Raw genomic sequence first — 24,533 nt, forward strand, 5'->3', positions numbered from 1 at the left:
GGAAAAAATTGAATTTCTCGTAGATTTCGACTGGTCTTTATTACAAATAAGAGTTTCACAATTTACGCTAGAAGTCACGATGGCAGGTATCCATGTCCCGGAGGAACACTCGGAGCTCTACCATTTTCAGGTTCCTCTGCACACTCCGTCTAAATAATATCAGAATAATTCGATCTGGTTCGCTGTGCCGATCGAATCACATAGTTGAGAAGCTCTCGAAGCGGCTGTCGATTTCGTGCAAACCTATCCTAGCGATCGATAGTGTCTTTTTAACTGGGAACGTTTCTATATACAAACGTCGATCTAGTGCTTAGGATACCCTGCAAGCAATAAATATTAAACGAGGCTAATTTGTTTTGGCGGTGAGAACGTTCGCTACCCTCACTCTCGTGGAAATAGAAAGTTAAAACAAGGCACTTTATCTTCCCTATGGTGGCTACCTTTTTGCTACTATAATTAGAAGTATAGTACGTGGAATTGTTTAACCAACACGGTTCCTTTCGCCATAAACTGTCAAATTAACCCACTAAAGACTACTCGTTTGAAATATGTATATATATATATATATGTTTTGTTGTTTGTTTTTGATCGAAGTAAATCATTGAATTCCATTTTTTAATGTCGTGGTTACGAAATGAAATTCCAAAGATTTTCGATTTTTCTTCTTCATTTGCCTATATCCGGCAAATTGGTCTTTAATGGGTGAATTTACGGGAGAATTAACAGGAATTAAATGGCATCGCTAAATCTACGAAGTTTCGTTCGAACACTGATGCTTTGCCAGGCATGGACGTAACTGACGTATCGATGACTTCAGTCAGAATATCGTTAATTTAATACCTTAGCGTTCGTGCGTGCTAAATTGTAAAAATATACCTTTCGATAGTTTGCTAGGTACTTTTGTTACATCTAGTCGATCATTATACCTAAATCTATCGAATATGCTGACTTTAGATAACTTAATCTTAAATTCTGAATTGCTTGATAATTTTCATTAATGAAATCTCCAAGATCTTCGATATTTCAGTTCTCAAGTTTTAATTAAAATGACGGTTAATTATGTAATTAATGGTTAGAGCGTCGTATGCTTCGTTTTCGAAACTACCTCGTGAAGCGTTTTCAGCCAAGTTCTCGAAAGCCTCGTCGTTCGAACAAAAACGATTATATCCACGTTTCGTTTCTAGAAGATTAATTTTACTAAATTCAACGAGCAATTTCACTGGCTCTTTTAATTATTACACATGGAAGCTTCTAACCGACCTGCGGTTTAGTGTAATTTACAAACATCGTAAAATAGCAAAAATAATTGTCCGCATATCTTCTACTTAATTTATAGAATATAAATTCACAGATACTTATAATATATAGTTGGAAAAGTTACGCGTTTTAAGCCGTGACTATACAGAAGAGTGACAAACGCTAAGCGGTGAGCGATAAGAAGCACAGCGATGAAATACGTGACGGCTGAACGATAGAAAATAAATGAGAATAATTTTGATTTATTTTCTATCCCTTAGTCGTCGCTTGTTTGTTGTGGCTCTGTCGTTTATCACTTTTCTGTATAATCACTGCCATACACGAAGAATGTCTATACGGAAACACATTGGTTACTTTCTCAACCCTCAGAACACAATGAACTACGCGAAACTAATTGAAACTTCTTATTCCACGAATTTGTTGAATTCCTCAGAAATTTGTCAAAATTTATTTCGTATATCTACCTTTTATAAAGAGTTCTCTTGCACGATAATTTACCAATTAACAATATTAATTCTTAGATTCTTACAATTACGTGCGTTCAGCTTCACGTCGAACGAAATAGTCGGACGACTTGTAATCTGTAAAATTCAATTGCAAAATTTCACTTGTTCTATAAGCAAGCTCGTTACCGTTACTTATAGAATTTTACTAATAACATTGGTTCGATCGTAAACAAAAGGAGAGTGCGGACAAGGGGATTTCGCCCGAAAGAAGGAAATAAACTGATCGATGGAACCGAAGAATAAATGTTCAGATTCTCGCGTCCAGCCGCAGCTGTGTCCAATATCATTGATGCTCGAGGGTTGAATAAGACCAATCACGACTCTGATGCCGCTTTGGAAATACGTAAAACGCAATATTCTGTACAACACAATTGCACTGGCACTTGGAAGCGATATGTTTCACTAAGAGTAAGGCACACTTTGCTCAGACGCTCGTGTAAGGGACCGTCTGCTTCGCGACAATATTCTTCTCGCCAAATTTACGAGAACCATTCTCACTAACTAAATTCTTGGACTCCTCGCTATCCAACGAGCTATTATCACTGTTAGGTCTCGATAAAACCTCGTTTACATCCTGAAGCTGCGCATTCTCGTAACTCCTTCTATTTCTTGCGATCACAGGTTCGTTGGGAATTTTTAGATCCTTTCTAACGTACTCCGGGCTGCAATTCCACTGCATTCCATCGTAGAAGCCAGATTCCGGCGACAGATCGGATACTGGAGAGATTGGTAACAAAGTCGATGGAACTGGTGACTTTATAGCAGGAACGTAGTCGTTCGGCGATAGATCAGGATCCGACAGCGAAGTGTTCTTGTCTTTAGCTAATATCTCCTGTGGCTGACACGATTTCGAAGGTTTTTCTATTTCTATCATCAACCTGTCGTCGTTGGAGTTCAATCTTCCTCTGGCGTCCACTTCTTGGGGCTCCCTGCATCCTTTTACGTAGATGGCCTTCCTCGTCGCGTTTAAATACTCTCTGCTGCCCGTGTGTTTTCTATTAACGATGAAATTCTCCCTGTATCCGGTCTCCACCGCGTTCTTGTTATCCAAGGGGATTAACAAATACTTTCTGGACCCATTCAAATTTCTTCTGGACCCATCCAGGGATCTTTTATCTTCTTCCAAGCCTCGAAGAATATTTCTATGATAGAGACTCCTCTTGGAACTGTTCAAAGATCTCTTCTCCTCGTCCGGAACACCGTGTCTCGTGTTCTTCCGATTAGTCGATTTTAGTAACAACGGACTCCCTTCTCTCGATGTTTCTGGCTCTTCGAAGATGATCTCGCGGCTGTTCTTCAGGATCTCCCTGTTCACCGCTTCCGGCAAGTGTTGTAGATCGACGTCACCCATCACTTGGATCCCATCAGCGTCTAAATCGAGAATCTTGTAGTGGTTATGGTCTCGATTTGGAACCGGTGGTCCGTGATACGTCGAGTCTCTGCAAGAATTTCGACAGATGGTCGCCTCGTCGGCGCTGGTTTCGCTTCTGCCGCTGTCCACGTAGGTTAAATTGTGGTTTGGATGATGATGAGGATGATTTAGGTGTGGACGATGACCGTAGTGGTACTGGCTGTCCTGACAGGACTCCATTAGGAAATCCTCGTCTACTATCATACCTGCAAAATAGTCTTCTACTTAGAGGAATTTCAGCTTTGATCTTTCGAACTTAGCGAGTAGAAATGTTTGTATAAATTTTGATGGATAATCGATATGACGCGTACTTCGATGTGAATGTGTTTGGCTTTGAATTATTTTACAAATTATCTTACGACAACCAACAAATACCACTTCGTTTAACCCTTCGTTTACAAACGTATTTGTTTCGCCCTCCATAGGTAGGTGATTTGTATGTGGAGTTGAAGCTTTTCGCTCTTTTAACTTTGTAAAACAGATGCCCAGGCGTTCGTGTAACGTCTCAGTTACGTATGAAATGGTTAAATGAAATTTTTGTCGAGTCAAATGTCTGAAATATCTTTCGAAAATGACGATGATGAGAAAAGCAGGAATTGGAGGAATTTCGCTTACTGTTTCAGCGATTCAATTTGCTTACGAACGCTTTGTTAAACCCTTTGCTGTCCAGACACTCGACACTTTAGCCTAATCGATCTACACTTAATAAATGACTTTCAAAGGTGTTCGTAGTTTTGGCTGTGTTCTCGTATTTTCATAAGCAATAACCACATCTGTTTTAATATATTTTTAATAAAAAAAAAGAACGAAATAGAAGGTGAAACTCAACTTGACGTAGAATTGCAAAGGGTTAAAGATGATTTAGTAAATGTGTGGCTCAGCGATAGTTTTGTACATGCACTGAGAGTCAAAAGTGTGTGTACGCTGAAAGGCAAGAAATTTATTTCGGATCTTCTACGCGCATAAATTGAAAATTGGTTGAGAGGAGACGAAGTATACAGGATTACAAATCAATGGTAATCTCACGTTTGACTCTCAATGCGTATGATAGCCCTTTACCAACAACCTCTCGATCGGATCGTATCGCGCAACAATGTTCGACAGGACGTCACGCGATTAAGACAATACCAGAAACAGACACAAGCGTGAGACGGACAAACCAGGACCTCTTATCGAACATCTGAAACTCATCAGCCGCGGAAAATCCGTAGAAAAAACTGCTCGATACGCACTTTGAGACGAGTCGTAGCTTTTTGTGGAATCTTTGGTTTGCCTTAAATTACAGCGTCTGGTGCTTCGCTAACTGGCCACGAGTTGAGTTCTCATTTGGCCAATTATCGAGAGACGTCAACTCTCGTGAAAGCGTTTTAACCCTGCAGCCGCGGGCGACGCGAAAATCGCGTTTTACTTATTTTAACGTCTTAAAGATAAGCAATAAAAATATATGAGATTCGCATGGCAGTCATCGTGTTAACACTAGAACTACTGAAACCATCAAACTGATGTTTATCAAACTTTCTGAAGACATACTGGTATTTTTGCCACGATTAATATTGATTTTTATCTAGGTACAGAAATTTACAAATATAATTATATAGATCAATTCTTTGAAGGAATATCGTTTGAATTGGACTGATTCGTACGTAAAATATTTAGGTACATCGTGGACCCGCGTAGTTCTAGTATTAATTTCGGCGAAATTTTTGGCCACGTTATTACGGCGTCGTTTTTTCCATTGTATTGAGAATCTCCTTATGATAGACCTGTACAAGGTATAAATAGACGGCGGAATTTCACGCACTCACGAGAAGTTTAAGGGTGCAAAAGTTCACAGAACGAACGTGGTATGCCAAAATATATAAAATATCCAACATTATGATACCTGTTACAAACATTCAACGAAACGAAACAAATCCCCAAGTTCTACTCTTTCAGTCGTATTCGGAAAATTATTAAAAATCTGCAGGAATATCCGCAGTCTACGTATCAATTTCGTCCGCGATTTTCTGTACGAAAAGAAAGAAGAAAAAAGTGAAAATCGCCCGCGGCTCGAGGGTTAAGAAGAAGAAAATGTCCGTCGCACTGAGCGGCCACGCGACTTCGGCTCCGCAGTCGACGTGTTAAACACCCGAGCTCTCGTCGATCCATGGAATGTCAACGTGATGTTTCGGTGATCCGTGAGAAGAGTGTCCTTGAGAGGCAAGGAACTCCGGGGCGTCCGCTTGGTTGCTGGTCAATATCACCGGCGCGGATTTCGGCTCGCTAGGAATTTTCCGCAGGCCTCCATCTACGGTATACACCAGCACCAACAGAGTCAGAGAGACATCGAACGAGACCCGTTCACAGAGTCGTCAACACGTGTATACGTACATACAGAAGCTCAAAGCATTTCGAAGCTCAAAGCACGCGAGTCTGGCAGAACAAACAATGGAGGCAAGCATGAGGCAAGCAGGTGGTTTGATATCGATTAGTTTGATTTGCGCGTGCATGCCAATTAACGCAGACCGACCTTGTTGCGTCGTTAGTGGTTATTTTGCAACTCGTTATATTGGCCGACGCATCGCGGAAACTTTTAATTACACCGGACATTCCGCTCTAGTAAATAAAAATTGAATAGGCTGTGTGACAGGACGAGCCTGGTGTCGTTGACGCGTGTCGCAAAAGGACGAGGGCAAATTGCGTGGTTTTACGTTGAATTCCAAGTATGCAATTCTAATTTATTTTAGATAGTATTAGACGTGAGAGGTGTGTGCGGTGGGAGAGTAGCGAGACTAATAAGAAACAAGATGTATCGATGTGGAAGATAAGTCTTTCTTTCGTTTATTTCTTGCAAAATGATTTTTAAAGAACGGCTTAAGATAGAAAGATAATTCATCGTTCGAAGATACCCGGCTACTTCTGATATTCGCCACAAGAAGAAGCCGCAAAGCGGAAAGAACGCAAGATGAAAAATAACGTTATTCGCTATTTCTTGTTTTTAGTAGTTCCATGAGTTACTTTCATTATATTCTCGTGTCCGACTTTTTCATTTAATTCGCGAATTCCGTGTAGGTTTGTGAATTGTAGAATGTTCCAGTTCGAAACTATTTAGTACGCTATATAATGCTTCGTTTCCTTGTTAGACAACATTGGTAATCGTACTTTTAAATGTACAATGTATGCCAACAGAGATTCAGTCTCATTACTCTTACGACACCGTGTGATACGAGATGAAGGGAAGATCTAGTTAGCCAAAAATCTAACTAGCTCACCGCTGAATCTAGATACAAATATTCGATCCTTTCTTTTCACGTCAAACTCATTTCGAAAGAGAAGAGAACTAAAAAAAAAAAAGGCTAAACAGATAACACAGGTAACACACAGAAACTACGTTCTATTCAATGCCAAGTGTATCCATTCTCTAGAAACCTGCAACCACTTACCGTTCCCATGACGAAGTTCTTCTTGTATCTTGTAAAACTCCGCCAGCTCTCTACTAGAACACAGAGGCGTTCCGACCTGCGTGGTATTGTTGAACAAGGAGTAATCCACTTCGTAGCCCTGTCTCTCTTTCGAGTACGTGACCATGGGCTCGAACCTGTATCCCCAGAGGATCTCTTGTGGCAAATAACTGGATCTGGCCTGAGTGGTTTGTCCTGTCGATTCTATCGTTCCCTCGAGGATCGCCACAATCTCGAACCTCTCCGTCAGCATGTCCTCGGCGGACATGTTGTAAAACGGCGACTCCGCGTTGATTTTATGAACGATCGTAGTGGGCCAGATGAAGAACAGGTTACCATTCTGACCATCGGTGCCTACGGCCAGCTCCTGTTGGTTCTGTGACAGCACTTCGCCCTCCTTGGTGGTCCTGGTCCTTATCAATTGGGCCCTAATGGCAGCTCCTATTATGTGACTTTTCCTCATATCGCCGACTCGGAACATCAAACAGAGCTCGCCGTCCCTCTGACAGATAACAGCGTTCCGCGAGAATAGCAACGTTTGAGTTCTCTGCTTGGGCCTGCTCATCTTTGCGAACACTATGCCCACCATGAACGCCTGGATCATCACACCGACGATGCTCTGGATGCACATAACGAAGATCGCCTCAGGACATTCCTCGGTCGTGACACGACTTCCGTAACCGATCGTGTGCTGCGTCTCGATACTGAACAGGAAACAGCTCGTGAACGAGAAGATATTGTTGATGCAGGGTGTCCAGTTGTTGTCTATTTGATACGGGGGCAGGTGGTCCTTTTCAAAGTCACCGTGGCTGAACGCGATGAGCCACCAGATGACCGCGAAACCTAGCCAGGAGAGCACGAAGCTCAGGCTGAAGCACAGCAACATCCATCGCCATTGAGTGTCGACCAGGGTCGTGAATATGTCCCGGAGGAAGCGCAGGGAACGCCTGGAGATTCGCGACTGAAGGACGTTGCACTCGCCGTTTTTTAACACGGCGCGACGACGTAGCTTCCGCGTTGGCCATGCTCTGTACCGGCTCCTGAAAATTACAATTCTGACGGTTGGTACTTGGAGGAAGGAACTTCGCTTTCATTTGCTCGCAGATTTGTCTTTTATAGGTTCTTATCGCGCGTAGAATTCTTTTAATTTTTAGCGAATTAGTTCGACTTTCGTCGAACGAAAAAGAGATAAATTTTGTAAATTTAACAAAAATTCTATTTCCGATTTCTTTCGAATTTTCATTTTATTGGATCGCTCGGCCATGCTGGATCAGGGAAAGATAAATTTTGAAAATACGTCGAAAATTTCAAAGTTGGTCTTATGTCCTAAAATTATATAGATTCCTGTCGCGAGCACGAGAGGAACAGAGGCGATTTTCAGCGCAACTGGTATCGGAACTTGGAACAGATTCCTTGTAATGGTCATTGATTTCAGTGGATTATTCTTACGATAGGCATTTGACACGATAAAAGTTCGTGACGAGGCCGTTTGACAAGGTGATTGTACTCTTTATAAGGACGAACACGTTTTTGATTGAGAAATTTGATCCTATACGTCGCTACGTATTGACCCACTTAAAGATAGAAGTCAGGTATATTCCTGAAACTTGATAGCTTTTTAATTAATCTTAAGCAATCAGACAGGCATCAATCGATTTTTATGCTACGTCGTATCATTCCTTTAACGATTATCGGCTTCGAGATTCAGCAAAATAACGATTACGTCTGCGCATCGATTATTTAACAATGACGTTGCTTTCCGCGAAAGCTACTCGACGATAGAGATCGTAAATCATTCGCGCAGAACTGAATCTCGGTTTCGATTATCTCGACACGTGGTAACACGTGTAGCGTACTATTTTTTTTTTTTTTTTTCTAGCAAAATAACCGCGAGGGAATAAATTATTTCTTCGAGCGAGATGCTCTACGAAATTCTCATCAAGGCCTCGTCGACATTTGTACACGCGTCGTAATATATTCTCCGCGGAGATCTTGCCGGATTTGAATAGCAAATTTCAGCTGATCATATTGTTCTTCTGGTGTCAATCGATCGTTACGCACCCATCGCTTTCCTTATTCGACACGAATCTTTATGAAAATTCTAGCAGAGATTCGCGCGCGATAGACGATTTGCAAATTGTGATTTTTGCGACGTATTTTGCGCGATGTATACATCTGGCGGGATTTAGACATGCATTTTTATTATGCTAAGCGGATGATCGTCTGTAGCGGAGATGGCGAACGATGGAAAATTTTATCGTCAAGTTTGTCTCCAGCGTATGGTATTTCCCATATTGTTAACGCGACAATTTTGCCCGCAATGCTCGAGATTTTATTTTTTATTCGTGTAACGATTTTATTTGATCGAGAATTTTCGCACGAGTTTTCATTTTCCTTTTTTTTCGTTCCGAATACCCGAGATTTTATCTTCTGTCTGTGTGAAAATTTCTTTCCACCGTACGATGTTTTATTCTTTAGTTGCGCGAATATTTCTGTTAATCGTCCTAATTTGTATTTCACTGTCGTTCCGCGAGAAATACCCACGATGAATCTGTTCGTGTTTCGTGTTATCGCAGATTTTGACGGAAGTTGTTCGATGATCGATGGATGACACATGTTTGATCGCGTTCCAGTACTGAATACTTTCTCAAATTTAACGTTTCAAGAAGAATACTCACGATGGATTTCTTCGCATTTTACGTGATCCTTCCTGAACCTTTCCATGACAAACTGTCAATCGTTGCAAAAGTTCACCAACTATTTCTCTTCAACAGATGAAACACACGACAATTTTGATCACAAACTCGACACATTTATCATAAATCATTTACACCGTTTTAAAACTTCACTCTGAAATTATCATATCGCGAAACAGACAGGCAGCCGTTCTCATTAGTGGCAACAGTTCACAAATCAACTGAATCTTCACCGAAAAAGTGAAAGAGAAAGAAAAAGAAAAAAAAAAGATAATTTTGACAATCCCTAGACAACTCGACCAATTACTTTAACGCCGTCGATAAATGACACGCTTGCCATTTGTCTCTGGTGCTTCTGTCTATTTAAAGCGCGTCGAAGAAGCGTGTTTAAGGAATTTCTTAATCAGTCAGCGATAACTCGAACGAACTGCGATGCTTACACGATTCGAGATGCAAAGTCGACAGGAGCGATTTCATCATTCGTCGCTGTGAAAACTCGCGAAAATCGTGCGAAAAGCGGCCACAGCTGCACAGAACCAACGGTAGAATATATCGACGCGACCAGTTCGATGATCTGTCTGAGACCTTCGCGCTCGCCACCCTTTCATATGGCCAAAAGGAAGTCGCCATTTTGACTCCGTACGATAACCGAGCAACTGTTATCTACCAATTTATTTATTGCCACGCGTAAATCAATCGCCGACACACGCGGTGAACTCTGCGGTCCGCGTTTGTTCACCGTTGTGTTGATTCATCTCGCAGATCGATGGCATTTACTAACAATAATTGTAAGGTCGATAATTTAATCGATTAATCTTCTGATAGCGATGAAATTATTGATATCATTAAGATAAACTGTTCGGTGCTTAGAGAAGGCGCGAAAGAACAGCAAAAGCGAGAGGAAAAATGAGCAAAGGAGATACAGGCGATAGTGTGATGGAAGAGAAAGAAATTCATGAAACATTCAGAATCGACGTGTTAAGGATCAAACGATAATAGTTTATTACAACGTTATACATGTCATTGTTATACATTTGTTTAAGTTTCATAAAATTGTGAGATTCAGCGAAAGAAAAGATGTTAGGGGAATGGAATAAAAATTGGAAATTAATCTGTTGATTGGATAGCCTGTCAATGAGGAGATTTTCGATTAATTAGAGAATTAAAAACTAACGAAGATAAATCAAATTTAATTAGGTCGGCTTTAATTCTTGCAAATGTAAATGAAGATTAACGAGTCAATGTTTATTGATTCTCTGACTTTTATACCGCTTGATGACTAAAAGAGAATATCTTAAATTTAGAATGATTTATCCGAGAAATATTTCATAGAATCACGGAATAATTATTGCTATTTAATTATAATAGCCATAAATATAGTCAAAAGTATATTGGACTTTAAAATCCCCTTTTCCTGAAGAATAATTTATCACGTTTCTGCTCTAGAGTCTTCAAATGTACGATGTATGTAGCAGTGATTTATTTTGAATAGAAATCAGACGACGCGTAAAAATATAGAAAATTTATAAATAAAGAAATTATTATGACAAAAGAATTAGCAATTCGTATGACGAGTTAACTCGTCTTCTTTGCTTAACAGGATAAGAGTAATCGAATCTTATCCAAGCTTTGGGTACTTGACAAGGTTAGATCATTGTAAATACGATATTGCACGACCTCGAATAATTCGTCTAGATATCGTCGATTGATCTAAGTTCTATCGTTATCGGGAAGAGACGATAAGGAATAGTTTACAACAAAGAAATTTCTATAATTTTATGCTGCAGAGAAGGTACGAAGTAAAATCATCGAAACAGTTTGATCGTCCAAATTGAAGCTCGACGATAAATTTCAAGGTTATTTGCCAGTTTTCTTCCGAAATATTCAACGATTAGCAAATAAGTACGCGTTGAATTAACACCTGCGCGTATGGTAGCATACCGTTTCGTAAAATATTAATTATTTAGAATCGATAAATATTTTCTCAGCAAATTATTAATAATTTTCAAATTGATCGTACATCCGAGAAAGCAACGCAGCTTTAAAATCGTCGTTCTGTCTACTGCACAACCGATTGAATTTTGGAAATCTTATATTGATAGAATCAGTGAAGTTTCGAAAGTCGCGAATTTATATCATCGATGAAATTTTAGAAATAAAAGGAACAACATTACGAGTTATCCGACTAAGATTACACGAATCTACAGAAATTTGTAATCTAATCGACTCGCAGCTTGCCGATTTATTAATATCATTGCTTACCAAATGCTAATTATTATTATGCTGTTGTCAATAGTTACGGAACAGGATCAAGTATTTGCACATTAATTCACCAGCTAACTGCGGAATTTAGTTTTAGAAATCTCTCGTGAGCTTAAGTCGTTGAGTGCGTGAACAAATACAAGCGAAGACGAGCGTACTCGTCAAATGCAGTTAACTGGCTTACAAAAACAACGGATGGCCCGAGACTTTTGCACAGTTTCGCACAGTTTTGGCAGTCCGAAAATCGCGCTGGTGTAATTCAAGATTTCGAGAATTTGGGCTTTGAATTTGAATTCCAACTCCGAAATAGCATCGCTGCATTATTTTCACAATAAATCAATTTGTATCCTCATTCTCCGTCTGCGTACGTTTCCGTTTGATTTGAAAGAATGCGACGAATCTTTCATGACGATAAACAAACGACGTTATTCCTATGAAAGACGATAGCGGACTGACCTACGCCACTACTACTTTTTAGCTTACTACACAGTAGCATCTCGTTCGCGAAAAATTCAGCGAGCAACGTCTGCACACAAGTATTTATTAGGTGTTTTCGTAATTGTGTCCTCGTTATTCGGATAATTGGGACGGTTGGGGTGACCGGTTGGAATATAATCGCTTATCGAATTAACTTGTCAGTCGTAAATAACAACGCAGAGACAGAAGTGGACGAGAAAGACTGCGTTCGTCGATGCGTTATTAATTCACCGGTCGTTAATGAATAGCTAATCCCACGATTCTAGTTATTAACTGGGAAGCCAACTACGCAGCTCGATAACTCTTCATATCGAATAAATTCAGATTAGAGTGTGTCATTTTACCTGCTTTTAAGCGATGGAGTCTTGGACATTTTTACTATAACAGGTGTTGTTTGTTCCGACGATGGCAACAGATTTTGTTTCTCGTCTCTGTCCGGCGAGGATGATTTCACGCTCGGAATTGGATCTTTTGGAACGTCTCCGTTCATTTTTGCTTCTTCTTCTCCTTTTTTTCCTTTGATACACACGCGTTAGCTCGCGTATTCGGACAATACTCTACCTCGAACAATATTTTCCATTCGAGGACAATAGCGTACGACGTTGTTCCCGTTTTATTCGAAAGATTTATTAGTTTGACGAAGAGGTTCTAGACACTCGGATAATCAGATTTGTGACATACGATTGTACGCGCACGTGATATTAAACGACACGCTTCGACGTAGCTGCAATTTCTCATTTCTTATCGCGAACGAAGAAGGATCAGTGGCGGAAGGATTTTTTCACATCGTACAAACATTTCTCTGTGTCACGATCTTAAGGTTTCTTGCGCGATTGTAGATAACACACACGTACAATTTATCGATACGCGCAGAAATTTCTACGTGTACGCTCGGTTTAATATAATTTCCAGATGCTTCAAATGTCAATTTCGAACTTGAAAGTTAATTTTGAAAATCTCGATTTTCCTGTTACCTTGCACGGCCCTTGGAAAATTTGACGATCTTTAAATCAGTATCAATTTCTATGCTCGCAGCAATAATTTCAATAATCTTCCGTTTCTTTATCAAGCTAAGTTTCAACAAATTCAACGATTGTAAAATTCCCTTTGATTTTGACGAACACGATAGCTACTATCGGAAACGATAGTAGGAATGAATTCCCAGTGATTGCAGCGATAATTCTAACAAGTTACTATCTTGTCAAATAGTTCAGCGATCGCGAAAAATCCTCTCACGTCGCAGAATGAACCTTCGATGATCGCTGCAAACGCAAAGCGTTGAAATTAATCAAAGGGAAGGCAATTACTTCTTGTCCCGATTGGTTCTCGTTCCACGTAAGTCTTTCACTTATCGTCTTAGATCTCGCAGTTACTCGTTTCGTTAACCACGATCAGACTAAAAAGAGTTTATCTTTTATCGACTTCCTTTCTCGTACACTATTTGACAATTATGAACACAGCTGAGAAAACTCACTGGCAATCGCATCTGCTCTTCAATCGTTGCTCTTAGAATTGATTCCCAAAAACCAAGCGCACGTCATCCATCAATTTCTCTCTGATTATCCAATGGTAATTCCATTAAATCTTTCTAATCCACTTTTAAACCCGACAGGATCTGTCTGTCTTAATCGAGTTGAAGATTTCTTCAACAAAGTGAAATTGTATTTTCTCTTGGATAATCACGTTGTTCTTTACTAAGATTTCGTTTCGTTTTATGGCCTGTTATCGTTCGAACGGAAGACACGCGATGTACGCGGAAGAAACGAATGGTTGGGTGAATAGGTGTCGAGTTTGATGATGGAGAATCTACTGATGTACGAGCAATGATGTAGGACGTCTTATACGAGCCAACACCTGGCCAGTGGTCTCCACTTATCAGCTACTAACAATAACGTTTGCTCTTTTCATTTGCGAGAAAATGGCCTGATTACGTCACGCGGAATGTTTCCCTTGTTTCCTGCCTTTTTTTTCTTTTTTCTTTATCAACGATATCGCGATTCTTTGCAACGGCGCCTTCCCTCTCAAACTTCTCTTTCTTCAATCACGATTACTTCTAAAAATTCTACGAATTCTTAAGCAACACTGTCTCTGTATTTTACACTTCTTTTCATATTTACTTCAATTCCGATCCAACACTGGAGTAAGCGCACTGTTTTTACCGTTCTCGTAGATTTATCCAGCAAACAGATGGAGAATTTCTCTTGTAATTAAAAATCTGTTTAAGCTTCGAATCAACATTGGCCTACGAACGATTCCACCTTCCCGATACCTTTGCAAACTTACGGAGCAAATGGAGCAAAGAACTTTTCCTACAAATACACGTCGCGACCAGCGCTCGATGCCAAATCACAGCCCTCGAATTTCAGACTTTTGATCGAAAATTGATCCACCGCCTTTTATGCACGTTCGAGCATCGTTCACGATTCGCAAAAGGCACCTAAAATCTACTTTCTTCGATTGTTATTGGCACGACGAAAGCGCGAATCTCATCGGCGACTGAAAACGACGTTCATGTGATACACTGGATGTCTTCTTCAATTGGCACTATCTGTTTCTCGTTTATAGCGTGGTGCACTCGGTTCACCGATAACATTTTCGACGAGACCGACATCGCGAAGCGTTTGACTACAACGCCAGCAAATCAAGATTTGTTCCACTGACTTCGTTTGACTGACTCGAAAAGTCCGGGAGCATGTCTTATCACCGAGCAGCCATCTCCTTATCGGCGTCGCGTCGTTCTTGGCGAACCATCGCGAAATCGCTGATTGCACGCAAACGCCCGAGCTCGCGCTTGTGAACCGAAAGCGTACGCGTTACTTGCGAAAGCAAACTTTTCCGCGAATTATCGAACATCTCAGATCAGATTTATCGAGCCGATATCCCGAGTCGAAAATCCATAACTCAGATTTATCAATCCGCGTTGGAACAAGTCGGTGTTTGTCGACGTACGAGGAGGTTGTCCCATACGGAGATTGCGTGGACGTTTGTTACGGAAAGACTGCAACTCGCTGGACATTTCTTTTTACGAGCTTGATACTTCGAATTTATGAGTTTGACGCCTCTTCGCTGTTGATTAATATTTTTTATTAATTCCTTATTCATTTGCACATTGATCATTGTTTTTTCCACTCTAGTCGATAAGCTATTTTTAACAGGCTTTCCGAGTTTCATACTCTTTCACCGTTGATTAATATTGGGACGATATTGGTTTTCTTTCTATTAATTTTTGTTATTAATTTGAAGATTAACGATTTTTCGACTCCAATCGACAAGCTATTTTTAAAAGGCTTTCCATGTTTCATACTCTTTCACTGTTCATTGATATTAGGAAGATATTGGCTTTGTTTTCACTGTTATTAATTTTAAGGTTAACGATTGATTCTTCCATTTCTCAATCGATTTTTTATATTGCTAATGAGCACACTTCTGATAAAATTAATGTTGCTTTTTATTGAGGTCAAAATATGATTATATATAATATAGGTACTTTTATCTTTAGCCTCATCGATCATCGTTTTAATAATAATTATCTATATAGTATTTAACGTATATAGCGTACTTAGGTTTGGTTAAATATTTCATCAATAACGTGGTTAGATATTTAATCACATTGCAGCTGATTTCTTCGCTGTTAACGCTTTGATGGACACTTTGACACGCTTATCTTTTTAACTAATATCAACTATCGTCCAGGAATTTAGAATGAATTGAAACGCAGGGAGAAATTATTTTTGAAAATTTACTTTCGAATTTGCTGATTATTTATGCTATCTATTGGTGTTAAATAAAATTGGGAAAATAAGTCGCATGTGTTTTGAGATATTGCACACTAATTACAAATATCTTCGAATAATACAATTGAGATATTCACAAGAAGTGGAGTTGATCGGTTTGACCTTTGAGATTTGTTCTTCTATTTGTGCAGTGCAGAAACAATAAATGAACGATAAATAGGAACAAAGAGAATTTCATTAACACATCGAATTGAAATTTAAAATAGGAAAATAATATACATACATGCGCAAGTATTACATGGGAAATAAATTCGGATGGTATCTGGGTTAATTAAAATCCAATATCAATGACGTTTTATTGGCACTGATAAGGGAAATATCGTGAGAACCGAGAAAATTATAGGTCTGAATTTCTGGCGTATGATATAAAAATAATGGAACTAATTAACATAATTTAGAGAGCATCCAGCTCGTCCAAAGTTTCGTCCCCGTATGTTTGCCAAGATATCAATCACGATTCAGATTTATTTTCAAATCAGATCGAGTTATCTCTTTCTCTTTAGCTGATTTATCAGCTTCGTCTGTCTCCGTACAAATATTCCGAAAGATATAAAATGGCAAAAAGATTAATCTTAAACGTGATTCGAGTACAGTTTTTATCTAACATCTAATCGTATCTTTCATTTTTTATTTACGGTATTATTGGTAAAAATATTTCTGCAGATCAATGTTCCGATTTTTTCCTCGATTCTCCTGCGATTTTTGTACGAATCCAAGCTTCCATGAAAACAATTTGGCAGTAGTCGTTGTAAGAAATACGAACCGGAAGGACTCGATCAACACCGGCAACGTTGAATCGCCATTAGCTGTTAGTAATTTATTCGGTGCGCATTATAATGGTGCTATCCCATAGCAGAAGAGGTCGTATCGTTTGTAGGCGTCAATTGAGAACGGTACTAATTCCGGAGTACGACAGCTCGAAAGCATGTCCTCACGTGTGTTTGTCCAACTTTGCCAGCGAAATATTCGATCGAACTCCTCCAAAAAATATTAATCCCACGAGTACACAAAATATTTCAAATATTCCTTTTTTCTGCAAACAACGGAATTTAATTTTCTATATGGAATGAGTCAGAAGAGGTTCTGACTCATTTCGAATTACGTGTACACGACTTGTTGGATAAAAAAATAACACCAACAGTTAGTTTTTTTTTTCTTTTTGTTAATTTATATTTCTACGTAGATACGAGGGTTGTTTTGTAAGTGCAACGTGAAACCCTTTGATTAATTGAGTGATTCAAAGGAGATAATAAATGCAATTCGTTTACAAATAATTTAAGGTGACAGAATCGGCAATTCACCTTGTGTCACCGTATGTCGTTTATCCAAATTAGTCGCGACATATTCACAGGGTATCAGATACAGAACTTCGTTTCATGAATTTAAATGAACGCTGAAAAATATTCATTAAGCTGCCAGAACATCCTGGTGACGACTAATTGCATGCAAATCGAGTCTCCGAACAGGTTTCGCGAATCAAACGGAAAATCTCGTTCTACTCGATAGTTGGTTCCATCATAGTTGACTAATTACTTACAACGTAATACACGACAGTGGCGACTATCAATCGACAGATACAATTTCAGAATGAGAAAAAAGAAAACGAATCAGTCTTGTAGATATCGGCATCGGTATCCATTATTTTTTTTCTTTTTTCAATTTCACGTTTTTCTTTCGACACATCCATTAGGTTCAATTAATCGAGTTATTTTACAATACAGTATCGAGCATTAATCGACAAATGCAATTAGAAATAGGAAAGAAAACAGAAGCAATAAAAGCAACGGATGTAGGAATTCCGCAAAAGGACACGATTTCAAGTTATTTCGATTTGATATTTTTCTTTCGAGATATGTATCAGGTATTCGACCAAGTCGTTTTATTGAAAGAATAACACGTACTCTACAGAGACATGCAGTATTTCACGAAAGTATCTGAAAGCACCTATAAAAACCTTTTACGAACGTGTTATGTGTTTTACTTGAAACATTTTCAAATTTTATCGTCCTGCAACGACATCACCTCTTTTAAATTTCGAAGTTAAGAAGCTAAATAAAGAGGAATCTCTATCGAAAACTCGGTTTCGTTTCAAATTTTTCAAATATAATCACAACTGGACTGCGGATTTTTACGAAGAAATGGCAGCTACGTGTTAATTTCTTTCGTCTACTACAAAGTACTTTATTTTGCATATTGTACATACATATATATATATATATATATTTGTATATCATATGCATTGATATTTTTATGATATCGTGATTATCCGTAGATCGTGTTTTATCTTATGTTCACAAACTATGCGAAACTGAGTCCAATTTCTAGATCATCAAGTTGAAATAGATAAATATAATACAATACCATGCGCATTCTCCGCGATTTTCCATCCGCAAATTTCCAATAAGTCCGTAAAAATTCGCAGTCGGATCGTGACAAACCTGTCTCGCTACGGTATAGCAATAAGCCTTTAAAAATTCGTTTCATGTAACACCCATAATGCAATACATTCGTGAAATTTTCCTACGACAAATCTCGAAATATTTTCGCCAGACACCATGTAAAATACAGAATGAAGCCACTCGACGAAAAGAATAATACGTATTCTACCTCCTTCGAACAAAACCAACCAACTGTTTCGTTTCTCGCGACGTTAGCTCGAGCGAGACGCGACGAATCTCGTTCTTCTTCCGACAGAAACGCTCGATCTTGCCGGACTCGACATGACGAAGCTGGCCAGCTTCCGGTACACAATTTTCGAGGCGTTTCCCGACGCGGATTAAAACCAGCGCGTTAATATCATCGGGTGTACGCACACTGCGGGTCGAGCTCTTATTGCGAGCTGTCCAACCGCACTGTCCACGGCTTCGATAACGAGCTTTTAATTAAACTAACGAGATCGGACGAGTTGCGAGCTTCGGCCTCGCGAAGATTTTCATTTTCGATCGCGGCTACCTCGAGTGTGGAATTTTTTTCCGAATTTTCACACGACGATTATCGTAGCAGCAGGATTTCCTCGCTTCGGAAACGGCGCGCCGGTTTTAACATGAGACCGAATTATTTTTCCAGCAGACATTGATTGTGTTAACGAGGCTGGTTAACGCTAGAAGTATGTACATATCGCTGAAGCACAACTAAATCTTGTACGGAAAAAGTTAAAGTAGATATCACAAGGATGTAACAAGGAATTTCTGATTATAAATTTGAAAGTACTATAGCGTGCTTTATAAAAGTTGCGCATCTGAAGGAAGTCAACTTTTCGAGGAAACTCTTCTTCTTGGAAATTGTCGTGCATGTCTGTTAGATTAATTTCGGGTCGATAATAAAACTGTTGAAATATAGGTAGGTAATTATAAGATTAATAAGAATTAATATAGTATAATATAGAATTAATTAATAATTCCAGATTGCTGAATGATACTGTATATCTTAAAAATGTATTAAAAAGTCTATAATTATCTATAAAACATCTGTGATTGGAATTGCTGATTTTTAGAAACGAAACGCGTGCAGAGACTGGGCTTGGAAATTCGAGTAATCTCTTGACAATTCCTCGTAATTCGTCCTGTCGCTAGGAATGATTTTTTAAACGGAGATTCTAATTGAACGAGAAAATAGGATAAACTTTCTACGATGCGCGATATTCTAAAATCATTTTAGCTAGAAATTCGTTTTTATTTAGAAGAAGAAAATATCCTCACTGCCATCGGACTGTATAATAATAGAGATTCTAATTGAACCAGACAACAGGTTAGATAAATAGGTCTAAAGATAGAGATTTCTTAATGGATTTTCTCAGATGTACAATGCTGTTAAGTTATAAATTTTTTCTTATCTAAAATACTTTGGACAGATTAATGATGTATCTCTATCGCACATCGTATCGATCGCAAGATATCTGTTGCGCGTATAATCCATGCGAATAAATACGGATTAGTTGAGCAGTAATAATTGGATTACTAGTTTCTATCAGTTTAATACATGTTTTCTAGCATCTTAGATAATACTCGTCTTTTCACACTTGGTAAATACTTGCAAGAAGCTTAACTGTATCACGTTCGAATAAAATAGTAATCCTAGAAATCTTCGATATAGTAATAATCATCGTTGTCATACGTTTCAATTGTTACGTATAGTTTCGAACAAGAAAGAAATTAAATTCTCTTTTACTCGTCGATGGCATGAAATTTATTTTTGTTACGCGTAACAAGTGGCGCGTTAAAAATCTCGAATACGATAGTATTTTCATTCGATTAAACACAAAATACCGTAACGTTATCTCGAATCAAAAAAATCTGGAAATCTACACGTTGTGCGTTGTTATTCGTCGCCTCATGAAAAAAACCTGAAATTTGTAATTCGTTGCGCACGATGAGACGGAAGTATTTTCGAGAAAATCACGAGCACCCACACAGTCTGGATTGTCTTTCGTCCAGGAAACGGGAAATCCGATACGGCTTGAGAAATCGTTAAGAGTTTCCGCGATTAACTCTCGTTCCGCGATCACCGATTAATTCGTCACTACGGCGACCTTTCGAGATTTCACAAGGTGAATCGCCACGCTCGTTTAACATTTGCCATCTCTTCTTGAAATTAATCGCCGAGCAGGCAATCTCTCGAGCCAGTCAACGAGCAGGTATCGAGTTTTAATACCGACAAGTACACCTTACCACTATTCTAATTAAAGAAAGGAACGCCGTTCGATTAAAGCGATCTTGGCACAGAATTTCTGTTCTAAAGAAAGAATTGCGAGAGAATAGGAGGATTAAAATTCCATTGAACCGTAGAAATTCTTCACGAAACGAATACCTTTTCATCTACCAAGTAATATAGAATTTTATAAAGCACGATCCATTCTCGATTTATTAAGTTATTTACGGCTTGTCGGTTTTCTACGTTCACGTTTTCCAATTCATTTATTTTGGAGATATTTTTCGTTAACGTCGCACGTGTAATTTTACCCATGTAATTACGATAATTATCGTTTTCTACGTTCACATTTCGTAATTTCTAATTTTGAAGATATCTTTCGTCGACGTTCCACGTGAAAGTTTTTAAATACCTTCGTTGGTTGCTATCGTGTACGTTTAGCGAAGAATTTCCGAAAGTGTTGCAAATTTAATTATCAAGATAGAACGGATATTCTGCCGATATTTTGTCTATTATCTTTGCCCGACTACTTAACACGTCGAATTTCATGCATCTCGTCCCGACATATATTTACATACGCTACGCTATAACGTTTAATTTTCGCAAAATATTACGTTGCATTTCTCCGACGATGTTATCTAAAGCGCTCACATCGTCGACAATTTTTTAGTCTCTGAAATTTATAGTACGTTAGTCGTTCTGAAAAATTTAGTCGAGAGAACGTGAGTCACGAAACGGCAGCGGTAGCAATCGACGCGTTAAACAATGAAAATTCCATCGATCTGTTCCACAAACTACTATTACTACGATATAATTGCGGCTAAAAGTTAATATAAAAATCTCTAGTAAAACGCATTTAGTCGTCGATATGCTTAATATAGCCATACTTTGTCGTCATTCTTCTTACGTTCGCGTCTCGTAACTTGACAATTTCCAAGACATATTTCTCAAAAGCATTCCGCGTTAGAACGTAATGAGGCGAACGTAAGTAAATTAGCAGCGAAGGTCAGCCGCGTGTTCTTGAATTTTACAATTGTCGCACGTGTAATATGTTTTCAAGTTCTTGATAAATGGGTAGGACGATAGGCTTCGCGATAGGTGAATTAGAGCCAGAAGGGTAAACAGTGGTGCGGTATAGACGCAGTGGATACGGACGTCGTTAGTTAGCCTCGCGATGCTACGCAAAATATATTGCATCCCGTTTACGTTAATAGACTTCTGCCTCGATAAATTCTATCAAACTCGATGATAGGCACACGGCAAATATCCCGGCGTAATAATTATGATGACACTAACGACGATCCAACGTTCTTGTTAACTGCGACTGTTACGGTGGCGGATTAAGGGAAAAACTCGTTCGATGAACGATTACGGAAGATTATAGACTATTAGCAGCATCCAGCTCGCGGCAATCTTATCGAGTTTCTCTATCCTCGTTTTTGTCGATTCTGCTCGATCATTGGGTGCAACGCTCCGCGTACAAGATCGTTCTTAACCGAGCAGCTTTCTGGAAAAACGTCCGTAAGATGAAACGCGTAAATCGCGTAGTTACTCAGCCGCCGTATATCGCATAGCACGGACATACAGCTTCTTTCTTTGGCGGAGTTTCTCGATTACGATATCTCGGAAGGCTGGACGAACGATTTTTCCTTCGAACATTAGAACGAATAAGTTAGAATCGATAAGATAAAATCGGTGAAGTTACTTGAAAGCAGATGATAAAGCGTCAGCGACAGGACATGCGAAGATTTTATCGAAGATTTTGCCGACGAATTACGCTATAAAAATCGAACGTGCTTCCTTTGCTGCTCTTAACGCATTAACGATATCCTGTGCAAACGACGAACGTTGCTTTTGATCATAATCGATGTGGTTGCGATAATTACAAGATGTAGCGTACGTAACGTAATTTGTCATTGGATGAAGAATTTCTGGGAAAATTACGCGTTAAGATGTTGTCGGTACAGGGTGATCGATATTTTCCCAGCATTTTTATCCGATTATTTAATATCCTGTACACAGCATCTGGCGCCAGAAAACGTCGAGAATGGTTTCCTCAAACAAAACGCAACCGGCTTTTGCTCGAGGATGATCCAGCAGAGATAGGCTGCCTTGGGAACCGGCCACGTGATTCGCCAACCACCGATGTTTTGTTCGGTAATTGTCGCGTGATTATACTATGCTTTTTTACGGTCACCGATACGTTCGCTCTTTTGTATGTAAAACAGACGTTTCCGGTTTTACACGAGAATGAAATAGCTTTTGGGCAGAGATCTGAATATCCCTAGGATCGTTGCAAGTAACGGCTACAAGTATCTTTAAAGTTGTCCTTGATTTTAATGACTCGCAGTTATCAGTTATTGGAAAATTTCTACAGCGACGATTTTTAAAAAGGAAGATTGTCTGTTGGTAAAAATAGAACGAAATAACAGTTTCGTTGAAAGATATTATCCTTTCTATGAATTCTAAAGAGTCGATAATTATGATCTTATGTGAAGAAGATTTAGTACGTTTCCTTATGACAATTTCACGTTCAAAGTTTGTTTCTTTCAACGGTAAGTTACAAATTACTAAATTACATTCATTCGAACCAATTTGAGCCATGTATGTACACTAATCTACGTACTGTAGTAATTGGTACGTGTAAGTATCCGTTTTCTACCAGATATACTATAGAATGAAGCCAAATTTCGCTACAGGTTATTTGATATCAGGTAACTTGATAAATCCGAACAACGTTTGATAACAACAACGCGATTAAAAGAAAGAAATAATACATAAAGAATATATTACTATATACAAATCATATTTAAATATACAAAAAATATTCTGTTATATCCAGTTAGCTGTTTTTGACGAATATACTCGTCACGGGTATACTCGTTATGCTTAAAAAGCAGTTAGAATTTGCTGTTTAAATTGCAGTTTTAGCGAAAGCTAAAACATATTCGTAAATTTGAAGATGATTTGAATACTTGGAAGACGAGACGAAATAAAACGAACGAATAAAAAATATAAATAATTATTATGAAAGAAATTGTATGTAGTGCACATAACGACATATTTTAGGTACGCACTTTACAAACACATCGCAACAGCTAATCGGATATATAAATTATATACAAATATATAAAAATATACCAGTGAAAGAAATATATACAGGGTGGTTGGTAACTGATGGTACAAGCGGAAAGGAGGTGATTCTACGCGAAAAAAGAAGTCGAAAATATAGAATAAAAATTTTTCGTTTGATGCTTTGTTTCCGAGAAAATCGACTTTGAATTTTCGCTCGGTACGCGTGCACTTTATCACGTCTCGTTACAACGGATCTCACTGTAGATCGTTGTCTCGATGAAAAAATTAAAAAAAAATTTTTTATTCTATATTTTCGACTTCTTTTTTCGCGTAGAATCATCCCCTTTCCGCTTGTACCACCAGTTACCAACCACCCTGTATATAAATGTACGTGCAAAGAACTTACCTGGTAGAATCTTGCCGACCGACACCACCACCGATGCTACTGCTCTGGGTGCTGACCCTGACCAGGGTGACGTACCTAGGCAGACTGGACAAGGTTCCCGTGTTCCTTTGTCCTAGTAAGGGTGAGTCGGCTGTGTTCGGGTTGTCTGGGAGTTGCTGGTGGCTTCGAACCTCGTTATCCTTTTCCTCCTCCTCCTCCTCGATGGTACCCGGGAGGCGAAACAGCTTCTGTGGCTCCTCTATGCCACTCATTTCCGCGCTTCACGTGTTACGAATAAACCCCCATTGAGAATGTCAAACTCATCTTCCTACTCACTCTTTCTCCCCCTTTCTACTTCACCTTTTCTCCCTCCCTCTCTCCTTTCTTTCTCTCTTTCTGTCTTTTCCCTTTTTAATTCTTTTTTATCTCACCGATCCGCCTCGTCGACACTCGCTTCTCCGCTTTCCTTCTCGTCACTTTGTCTTTTATCGCTCCCTCCCTTCTTAAGTTCCTTGTACGAAGTTAAATTGGAATCAGGAACGGCGACGGGTTTTCTCGTCCCGTGTCCAGGATGAATGAAGTC

General features: G+C 39.0%; 1 protein-coding gene across 4 annotated transcripts; it reads right to left on the reverse strand.

The window, feature by feature from the left end:
* Positions 1–13: 13 nt before the first annotated feature.
* LOC117155146 (uncharacterized) lies at positions 14–24,487 on the reverse strand. Of its 4 annotated transcripts, XM_033330782.2 has the most exons (5): positions 13,524–14,721; positions 12,394–13,445; positions 9,293–9,379; positions 6,597–7,654; positions 14–3,380 (listed from the first exon to the last, which is right to left on the reverse strand). In XM_033330782.2, the coding sequence occupies exons 2-5, from the start codon at positions 12,537–12,539 to the stop codon at positions 2,188–2,190; spliced, it is 2,484 nt and encodes an 827-aa protein (XP_033186673.2). In that variant the 5' UTR covers positions 12,540–13,445; positions 13,524–14,721; the 3' UTR covers positions 14–2,187. The 4 variants fall into 4 exon arrangements, with proteins under 4 accessions (XP_033186673.2, XP_033186671.2, XP_033186672.2 ...); XM_033330780.2 differs by lacking the exons at positions 12,394–13,445; positions 13,524–14,721 and adding an exon at positions 23,972–24,487; XM_033330781.2 differs by lacking the exons at positions 9,293–9,379; positions 12,394–13,445; positions 13,524–14,721 and adding an exon at positions 23,972–24,487.
* Between the last annotated feature and the right edge of the window lie 46 nt (positions 24,488–24,533).

This window comes from Bombus vancouverensis, chromosome 12, assembly GCF_051014615.1.
Source record: "Bombus vancouverensis nearcticus chromosome 12, iyBomVanc1_principal, whole genome shotgun sequence".
Taxonomy (NCBI): domain Eukaryota; kingdom Metazoa; phylum Arthropoda; class Insecta; order Hymenoptera; family Apidae; genus Bombus; species Bombus vancouverensis.

What these genes read in the sequence shown, in the direction of transcription:
- LOC117155146 (XM_033330780.2), bottom strand. Translation starts at nt 24,222, where the DNA reads ATGAGTGGCATAGAGGAGCCACAGAAGCTGTTTCGCCTCCCGGGTACC. An exon ending in AAAATGCGAAGAAATCCATC is followed by an intron (nt 7,655 to 9,292) that starts GTGAGTATTCTT and finishes TGTAATTTTCAG; the next exon opens with GAGCCGGTACAGAGCATGGC. An exon ending in AGAACTTCGTCATGGGAACG is followed by an intron (nt 3,381 to 6,596) that starts GTAAGTGGTTGC and finishes ACTATTTTGCAG; the next exon opens with GTATGATAGTAGACGAGGAT.